At 32.3% G+C, this 9,282-nt stretch overlaps 1 protein-coding gene across 7 annotated transcripts in view; it reads left to right on the top strand.

Annotated features, from left to right (window-relative positions):
- Nucleotides 1-7,355: 7,355 nt before the first annotated feature.
- Nucleotides 7,356-9,282, top strand: part of LOC110115717 (protein NUCLEAR FUSION DEFECTIVE 6, chloroplastic/mitochondrial) — a 28,532-nt gene continuing 26,605 nt past the window's right edge. For all 7 annotated transcript variants that reach the window (XM_020849043.2, XM_020849039.2, XM_020849042.2 and 4 more), the window contains exons 1-2: nucleotides 7,356-7,575; nucleotides 7,731-7,852. In XM_020849043.2, the coding sequence (XP_020704702.1) occupies nucleotides 7,427-7,575; nucleotides 7,731-7,852 (271 nt within the window). In that variant the 5' untranslated portion in view covers nucleotides 7,356-7,426. The remainder of the gene's footprint in view (nucleotides 7,576-7,730; nucleotides 7,853-9,282) is intronic.

The following is a 9,282-nucleotide window of genomic DNA, read 5'->3' as shown; positions in this document are numbered from 1 at the left end:
TTGTCTTGTGATGGAGGTCGGAGTGATCGTAGTGGGCGACAGAGGTCGGATGGACCGTAGTCGGCAAGAGTCCAGGGTCTGAAAGACCATTGTTGGCAGGAGACCGGGGTCTGAAAGATCGTTGTCGGCAGGAGACCAGGGTCTAAAAGACCGTTGTTGGCAGGAGACCAGGGTCTGAAAGACCGTTGTTGGCAGGAGACCTGGATCTGAAAGACCATTGTCTTGTGATGGAGGTCGGAGTGACCGTAATAGGCGACGGAGGTCGGAGGACCGTAGTCGACAGGAGACTAGGATCTGAAAGACCGTTGTTGGCAGGAGACCTGGATCTGAAAGACCATTGTCTTGTGATGGAGGTCGGCAGGACCATAGTCAGCAGTATTCTGGGAGAAATGTGGGCATCAGGTGGTGGCCTAGTGGAGCTCAAAGCCTCAAGTAGTGGTCCGGCGGAAGTCTGGGCTTCATGTGATGTTCTGGTGGAGCACACGGCCTTTGATGATGATCTGGCGAAGACAAGGGCCTATGGCAAAGGTGAGGGCCTTTGGCGAAGGTGAAGGCCGTTGGTAAAAGTGAGGGCCTTTGGCGAAGGTGAGGACCTCAGATGAAGATGTCAGGCTTGAACGTCGGGCCTTGAGCAGAATGTCGGGCCTGAACGTCGGGCCTTGAGATGGTGGTCCGGAGAGGCTCCGACGGTGGTCCGGCGAGGCTCCGGTGGTGGTCGAGGAGGAGCTTCTTCCTTCTCTTCCTTCTCCTCTTCTCTTCTTGCTTCTGCTTCGCCTCCCCTTTCTGAAGAATGAGGGCTCTATTTATAGATTTTCTGGAGTGGCATGCCCCGTAAATAGGTGAGAGATTAAGGGTAAATGGGGAGTGGTTGGATGGACGGCCGATATTGAACCCCTTGATCATGGACCGTTCGTCAGGCATTTGGAGGCCTTAGTGATTTTGGAATTTGGTGATCTTGGGTTTGTTGGATTTGTCTCGTCGAGCCGTTCGATTTGAGTATAATCTCGTTAAAATCAGAGACCGTTTGGTATCTCAAATTGTGGTTTGAACCTTCCAACAACGCTTCGGGTCCATGATTCAGACCCCATTGGACTCGGATCGAGTTGAATTTAGTGTCGTTGGGTTCGTATTTTCGAGACGCTCAGTTCGACTATAAGTTTGCTGAAATCGGAGTTTGGATGGTCTCCGAATTAATTTTTGAAGTTTCCAAACTTATTTTTGCCTCGAGATTCGTGCCCGATCAAGATAATTTTTCAACGACGTATTAAGATTCATTCTTAGTTATTATAATTCATTTCATAACACTAAGTTGGAGATCATCATTAAATTCAAGGTCTTCAGGGTATCATTCAAACCTCTTTAATAACATCATATACTAAACACCCAATCTCTTATATGAATATAATTTAAGATTTACGCTGATTTTGCATACAACCCTTTTTATGCACTTAAATTAAATTATGCTCCTAGTATTTTCAGAACCTCTCTTTAATAAGAGCTTTGGTAACATAGGTTAGTCTAATGGGGTATGTGGGAGAGAGTTAAAGGAGCTTGAATATTAGATCCAAAGGAAATCCAATTTTTTTTATTCCATTAGGACAACATAGTGGAAATCTTCTTCTAAGGTCTATTCATTTCATTCATAATATATATTCTATATCCAATGTTAATTTATTGTCCAAACACAAATCATTATCAGTATATTTAGTTATTAAAATTAAGTTTTCCATGTATTCAATAACTAGAAGACCACCCTATCTCAAATGTAGTAAGTAATTATGCAATTTCTTATCATGATGAATATGATTGTACTTAACTCTTTACATTTTCTTCATATCTACCTATATAAGGCTCATTCTTCATAATATTTATTCCTTGGTTAGGGTGTTTGCCTAATAAATTTTAAAATATGTGATTAGCATTTTCTTGATAACAATAAACCATTTATAGGGATCTATTTTATAAAGTTAAAGAAGTCATTCATTTGAATTAACCAGTTTAGAATTTGATTAGGGTATATACACTATCATAAGTAGAGGCTTCAACTTTAACTCTCTTAGATAGATCATTACATTCTTCAACATTTTTATAATGATTTCATCTCTACCTTCATGCCTATGTATTGGTGTACTCCTATTAGGTTGTTCTTCCTGAGGCTTAGGTAGGGCTTTTCTTCATCTTTGTACATGGGTACGTACAATATGAGTGGGTGCAATGGGAGGTATATGAATTCTATTATTTTTAAGTGATTCATTAAAACTTAATATTATTCATTAAGTTATTATATTTGAATTTTATTCTCTTCAAATTTTTATTTTAATTTTGTATCATTACCATCGATCTTAAGGTCTAAATCACATACCAGTTTAGTTAAGTTTTCAATTTGATCCTTAGAGACTACTTTTGGGCTCCACTTAGATGATTTAATTATTTATCAATATAAATGAGAGAAAAAAGGTCTAAAAATGAGAGGGAGAGATATACATAGATAGATAGAGAAAGAGAGAGAAAGAGAAAATAAAATATCAATACAAAAATGAGGTTAATCTTAGGGTAAAAGTGAGGGGGGCATGTAAGACCTCTCATAACCCATGTTGTAATAATTAACCCGTATTTTAATTGAAATAAATAATTTTTTTGGAGTCAATATAATTATAAATCACAAATCATCTTCTCTATAGTATTGTTATTATAATATTTTATTTAAATAAAATTTTTTCGTAATTTTTTAGCATTGTGAAAATTTTTTTAAAAATTGACACATGTCGGTACAAGTGAGAATTATAGGACCATCAGGTGTTCGTTTGACAAATTGATTTCACTTATATTTTTTAGATAAAATGATTTATTTTATGGATATTTTTTATAATTTTTAAAGCCAAATATGATTTATTTTATGAATTTTATATTGAAAAAGTGATTAAATTAAATATTATGAAAATATTTTATTATAAATATGCTAAGTCACTAACATGTTTTATTAAACTACTTTTTAAAATTTTATTTTTCTCACGCAATCGGATAACATAGAACTTTTAGGGAAAAAATAAAAGAAATTTGAGGAGAGAGAAAGAATAAGTTTTAATTTGGAGGTTAATTACCGAGTGATTTTTATCTGCCGAGTCTATTAAAAAAATTGTTCGTTTCGCTGTAAGAAACTTTCATGCTATTTCTGATTTAAAAAATTTTATATTTTTGATATTTTTTTGATCAATTTTGTGTTTATGTTACCAAAAAATGTGAATAATTTTTTATCGGTGAAACTTTTATGGTGTAACTTTTTATATGTTATAGGTATTGAGGTTATTAACATTTTGAGTATTTATATGAATTTTTTTGCTGGGTGATTTTGAAGTTATAGTAATTTTTATCTTCTAAAAAAATTATTCTGACATCTAAAAATAGTGATTTAGTACAACAAAAGTTTTAGAATATTATTTTATGCAATATTTGGTAATTTGATTAAATTCTAAAAATATGATTTTTTTTAATATGATTTTTGTTGTCTACCATTATGACATTTTGACTTTTTTTTATTATGATCAATTATATTTTATTTGTTGTAATGTAATGAAAATGAATGTTGATATGTAATTGAAATTACTGTTATAATACTGTGATAATAATATGTGTGTAAAAGAGAAGTAAAGACTGGTTGACCTATTAGTTGGAGACTTATTGACATGTACAAAATGATGGGTCGACGGACTTTTCTTTAAATATTGTGTTTTGATGTTATCATATATTGATTCATGTGATATTGATAGGGAGTTATAAGAAGATGATTACTATGCCGACGAGCAAAGAGTAACGACCCTATTTATTGAGCCAACTGTTTATTAATATTGATATAATACTGAAAAATACTATGATAGCCATGACTTCTTACTTGTTTAGTGTGACTACTTAAATGTATATTTTTGAGGCATTTTTCTTATTATTGTATGTTTTTTTTTTAATACTGCATGAATTTAGTGTTATTGTATTATTCAACTGCTCGTGTCATTGAATTGTTATTATTACCAATTTAGATACTTATATTAATTAATACTACTGATATAGTAAGCATGTGATATATTTATGATTTATTGAGTATATGATATAGATATTGAGATTGTGATTGAGATACTGATTTAATGCTAATATAGAATAACTAGATAGTATGTGCACACTCTTATATAATTTTATTGAATTGACATAATTTCAAAAGTCTTTACTAATGTTTTGATTTGATACTTTATACAATTTATGTACTGATTGATATTACGAATATGAAGATTTCTTTATAGATTTAACACTCATATTTGCTTACTACTTTACTGATTTTTATATAATAGTATTTTACTGTTTATAGATTCTATTACTACTGCATGTAAAATTTATTGATTTAATGATCATATGAATGTAAGTGTTACGATATGACTATTGACATGCATATTGTTCATTTGTCGTGCTTTGAATTCAGTTGTAAGTTTTTGTGACATATTGAGTTTTTTTTAAGCTCATTATATGTGGTTAAATGATTTCAGGCCTGGATAAAAAAATTGGAGTATGAGACTGGTCAGGATTCACTAGAAGTTGATTAGAACCTCTGTAGTCTATATAAGGAAATCTGAAGAGTTCCCCCAAAACTTAGAACTTGAGCTGGCCTATCCCAATTCAGCATGGTAAGATTTGTATGTCTATGGGTTATGTCAGGTTGAGCTGTGACATTATCAACATTTAGAAAGTTATTAAAAAAGTCATTTGCTTATAGGCATCACTTCAAAATTATCCTAAATTAGAAGTTTATCAAACCCCACTCTAATCAAAGCAAATTTAATAAAATTAAAATGTATGATCTTATCTCTAATATTGAACCCACTGTATAATACATATTTTCTTCATCATTAACCTTCCTCGAGAGAAGTTTATGAGTTAGGGCTATAGAGAATTGCAATTCATGAGAGCATAAAAAATTTGCTTGAAGGGAGATTCATTGGCCCTTCAAATTAATATGATTACAACTTTAAAAATGTACAATAACTTTATTCGTTACACCCTCAACTATTTATACGACTTAAGTAATGAAATGCCTCTCTACATGAAGGATTACTTGGGACCTCTATAATATGCAAACCAAATAAAATTATTTCATTACACATAAGATAATAATGAAAAATAAGATTTGAACCTTGTCCAAACCTAAAGTCTAAGCCAAATGTATAAAAACTTGTTGCAACTCAATACACACAAGATTTAAGCCATGTTCAAGGATATGCTTATAAGCTAACGCTCAAACATTAGCCTCAAACTCAATCCAAATGAGGTTGAAACAAAGTTTAAGAAGATTCAAATAAGGTTCAAACCTTATATTACAAGTTTAAACTATATGAACCTAGGTTGAATCCCTAATTGAGCTTAGTTTCATATATAATAATTGAAGATTAGGTTTAAAATCTAAGTTTGAATTAGATTCCAACATTGTTTGAACACTGAATGTTCAAACAAAATTTGAATGCCATATTATGTGTTTAAACCTTGTTCGAAACACTTTTGAAGTTCATTTAGGGATCATTTTTGAATCTAGGGTTCTCCTTGCATTCCCTTCCTATTATCATCAAGGAGGATTGTTGGTATTGAAACTGAAAAATGAATGCATTTAATTCTAAATAACAAACTAAAAACTAACACTAACCTTGTAAATATATATTGGAAAAAATAACATTGAAGAACTTGTTGAAGGCTTTGATATGTGATCAAGACAAAATGGCTTTGTTAAAGGCTTGCTCAATCGAGTTTTGATATCATCAACAGAGTAGATGTTTGAGAGAGAAGTTTGAGCAGCAATATTGTATGTATATTATCCATCATATTTTACTTAAAAGATAAGTTAGCCCAAAATGAACTTTTTGGCATATTTCCTTAATTAAAATATAAAGGGCACACTTATCCAAATAATTGTATTATGAGACGTAAAAAGTCAAAGTTTTCCTATAAAAATATAAGTATAGAATGAAAATTTTAAATTATAATATAATGCTTAATATCTAAAAATCATAATAATAAAACCATCTTCTTTATCTCCCATGCATTGTATGAGCTTATTTTTATAAACTATATATTAAAAGAATGCAAATGAGAGAAAAGGTGAAAGAGCTATTAGACAGTTTTATTTTGGAATGACTGCCCTTTATTATTTACAAGATTTTAAATTAAAAAATAGACAAAATATTAATAAAATAAAATTATTTAATTTTTTTCCTTTATTTTAAAATATTTAAATCTATAAAAATAATAGGTGCTAAATTTTCAAAAGAATAATGACACTCAAAATGTGGTGGAACTAATAGTATTTTTAAATTAGTTTTAAGAGATTCTTATTAAGAGTAAACTATATCATTATTATAGTTATCACAAATTAAATTTTTTCTTTGCTAAGTTACTTAACTTTTGATAAAAACAAATGTGCCATAAATTCTTCATATATGCATCTAAGGCTATATATTTGTAATAAGTCATACATTTATATAGAATATATATGTGTGTGTGTGTGTGTTTAAGAAGAATAAACAAAACAAACATTGAGAAAAAAGGCAAGCTTAATATTTTTATTATTTAGTAATGTGATTTATATAAGGTATGTCAAGATCAATAATACAAATATCACACAAGATGGTTTTAGAGGTTTATCTTATCATGGTTGAGGATTTATTTCTTATGAGGTTTTATAATCTAAAATAATAAGCTAATTACAAGATTCCACCTATTTGATCATATTGGTTTTAAATAAATTGAGTTTTCATTTGTGGCAGCTTTCTTATTGCTTATTAAAGCAAATGTTTATTATAAAAAAAAAATTTCTACTAAAAAGCTGCTTTAAAAAATAGTAAGAAAGTCATCCCAAACGGAGCCGGAGTCAAGCTTGAATCTACTAAATCTAGGTTTCATTTAGGATGACTTTTTTATTGCTTTAGAAGCAGCTTTCTAATAAAAAAAATTTGTATTAGAAATTTTTTACTAGAACTAAGCCTTTAGCTTCATATGGGACGACTTTCTTGTTGCTTTGTAAAGCTACTTTTTAGTACAAAAATCTCTTGGAAGTAGGAAAAAGTATTAATAAGTTGTCTCAAACGAAGCCTTAAACTTAAATAACTAACTGATTTTGAGGCCAAACTTAACCTCAACTTAATAATTTAAAGATAGCTCACACTTTTACTTGATTTTCTTATGAAATAAAGAAAATAAATGATATTTTAATGTGCCATAGTGAAATCATGAAAAATAGTGAATAATTAGAAAAAATTGTGAAGGGAATGATCTTTTAATGGTAGTTTTCACACTTATATTGCTGAATAAAGTATTGACAATTGAGCGCCTTCCACCTATTCGGATTAGGGCTGTAGAGCAATAGTGCAGCCTCACAGCTTGCTACTGCACGCACAACATGGCTGCCTCCGCCTTCAGATCATTCCTTCGATCTTCTTCTATTAGCACCGCGGCACGAGAGGTTCGCGCCGCCTTTTCGGAGACGATAGGCTCTCGCCCTCCTCTCTGCCTCCGCAAAATGAGGCCAGCTTCCCGTCGCATGTTAAGGTATGGTCACGAAATTCGACATAATTTATCGGATTTTGAAGAAGGAAGAGGATGGGAGGAAAATGATCTTAACAGAATCTTTGTTTAAAGCTTAAAGTGTAGGGTTTATGGTTTAACAATTGACATGTTTTGTCATGCTCTCTTGTTCTGGTGAGGTCCCCGGCTTTGTTGAGTTGCTGTGTCGAGTCGTTTCTACCAATGCACAATGCTACTTCTGCGGCGTTGATGACTTCAATGCTGTCTGTGTCCATGAAAGGCTATGGTTGGCTTTCGGAAGGTATCTGTCCGCCTTCTATTCATGCTTTGTTTTGTGGTGTATGCTTTTGATGTTGCTCTGCGATTTTTGATTTTTTCGTTTGTGTTTGATGCATTCTATTTCTGTTGCGTGATGCACTGGAGCTTCTTATTGGTTTCAAATTCTTCTAAGCCGCCAAGAAAGCAAAGTTGTTTGGCCGTAAAGTATTTTGATAACTTAAAATTTTTAGTTCAAGTACACCTGTTATATCAACTGTTTTAATTGCACCTTATCGGGGCGATGACAAGCCCTGAGAAAGAAGATCCCGCATTTATGATTATTATCATAGTTTCCTGAATCAGTATTTACGTGAAAAATGAATTAGGAAAAAAATTCCTCTTCTACGATACTAGAAAAAAAAGATTTGAAATGATGCTAAAAGAACTTACTGAAATTCTAAAAATACCTTGAAACTATTTTATGAAAGAAGCGCTCTTCACGAAATTTGGCAGGGGAATCCTCTGTTACTTGTTTCTATAATTCCCTCGTGTGCTATTGACAACAACTTGTCCATTTGAAGAGCATAAGTGGAGGTGCCCTGGAGATGAAACACCATACAAATAAATGTCGAGAAGAAATGTTTTTAAATTTTGGTACCTTGATGAAATGTGTGGGATAGTCTTAAGAATAATACAACTACCCACACTCTATGAAGCTTTTTGATATTTTCAAATTTCTCATCCATTGGAGAAGGATCTACCCTGTATGTTTGCTTCCCCCAACACCATCTAAACTTTGACAATAAACTGCAAAAGGGCCGGCCTTGGTGTGATCAGTGTAAATTGAGTCATACCAAGGACACTTGCTAGAAGATCCACGAGAAACCAAAAAATGGAAACTTACAAGTTCTTACAATAACAAAGCCATGTACATGTCGACTCTAACAACTCATAACTGAAAATAAAGAGCAAATGGGTTCTCTCCAAAAAATGTTCATTCAATCTCAAAACAATTTTGTTATTGTCTCTATGGTGATTGGTACTGGTCTTGTCTCAAACATATAATCTCATAAATGACTTAAATGCTAAAAGGTAAACCAAATGTTGTGGTTTGTAGATTCTAGTGTTATTGATCATATCACAATTGATGTCTTAGTTTTAGAAAATTAGAAATCATGCAATGTGGGACTTAAAGTTAGAATTGTTGACAGTTCACCTTAAGTAGAGTTTTGAAAGAGTTGCTCAAGGAAGCTTCTTTGCCTACTTTGACCATGTTGTTCCTATCAAATCGCAAGCACGGGGGTCTTGCAGCGAAGGTAATCGTGTAAAACCCGCAAAACGTTGTTTTAGACCTCGCACGCTTTTCAAAGCGTCGCGACGAGTTTTAAGTGGAAAGTTCGAAGTTGTCGGATTTCGACGGAAATAATTTTATAAATTAGAGCGCAAAATTCTAAGAAATTTGATGTATAGAAC

The sequence above is a fragment of the Dendrobium catenatum genome, unplaced genomic scaffold, assembly GCF_001605985.2.
Source record: "Dendrobium catenatum unplaced genomic scaffold, ASM160598v2 fragScaff_scaffold_1260, whole genome shotgun sequence".
NCBI classification, from domain to species: domain Eukaryota; kingdom Viridiplantae; phylum Streptophyta; class Magnoliopsida; order Asparagales; family Orchidaceae; genus Dendrobium; species Dendrobium catenatum.
This window is presented reverse-complemented; position numbering and strand designations above follow the sequence as displayed.